We start from the raw sequence: 645 nt of genomic DNA on the forward strand, positions 1-645 counted from the left end.
GGGGCGGCCCGGGCAGCCGAGGTCGAGCGGTGGGTTTCCAACCAGCCGAGCTTTTGGCTACGGAAAAGCAGATTTGGGGGTTGACCTTCTCGCTAGTGGTTGTGAGGAAAACCCCAGAGGTTTGGCTGAGCTAAATTGGTAAAAGATTTGTGTGGTGGAAGGTGACGTTATTCTGCTTTCTCCCTTCAGAAAAGCCGGTCAAAGATTATGAGTTTGCCCAAATTTTAAAGCGAAGCATCTGCTTGGAGCAGAACACGCAAGCCTGGTGTGAGAACTGTGAGAAGTACCAGCCCACGGTGAGGCCGGGAACGGGCTGCGAGCACCTCGCACCCTTCGGGGGGGCTACCAGGGGGGTGCAGGAGAAGGGTGTGAGCGCCCCGTGCCACGGCGGAGCAGGGGCAGTTTCTCCATTAGTCAGTGGGGAACCTCCTGAGCGGATGCTGGAGATTCGGTTCCTGGCCTGGATGGCGAGCTGGTGTGGCGTGGGGTATTTCCCAGGCTGTGCGAGCGCTGGAATGTGTCTCGTGGGTCACACAGATCCCAGCTCAACCCCCCCAACCTGGGGTAGGGGCTAGAGGGATCCCCCCAACCCCCCAGAGCTGAGCACACCCGCTCCGATGCGGCAGCCTGCTCCGTTGCTCCCGC

General features: G+C 60.2%; 1 protein-coding gene across 1 annotated transcript in view; it reads left to right on the forward strand.

Annotated features, from left to right (window-relative positions):
• Nucleotides 1–645, forward strand: part of PAN2 (PAN2 poly(A) specific ribonuclease subunit) — a gene marked incomplete at both ends in the record, with an annotated part of 7,010 nt that overhangs the window by 3,144 nt on the left and 3,221 nt on the right. Inside the window, one exon of the mRNA XM_010152783.1 lies at nucleotides 190–296. Coding sequence (XP_010151085.1) covers nucleotides 190–296 — 107 coding nt within the window. The remainder of the gene's footprint in view (nucleotides 1–189; nucleotides 297–645) is intronic.

The sequence above is a fragment of the Eurypyga helias genome, unplaced genomic scaffold, assembly GCF_000690775.1.
Source record: "Eurypyga helias isolate BGI_N326 unplaced genomic scaffold, ASM69077v1 scaffold26045, whole genome shotgun sequence".
NCBI classification, from domain to species: domain Eukaryota; kingdom Metazoa; phylum Chordata; class Aves; order Eurypygiformes; family Eurypygidae; genus Eurypyga; species Eurypyga helias.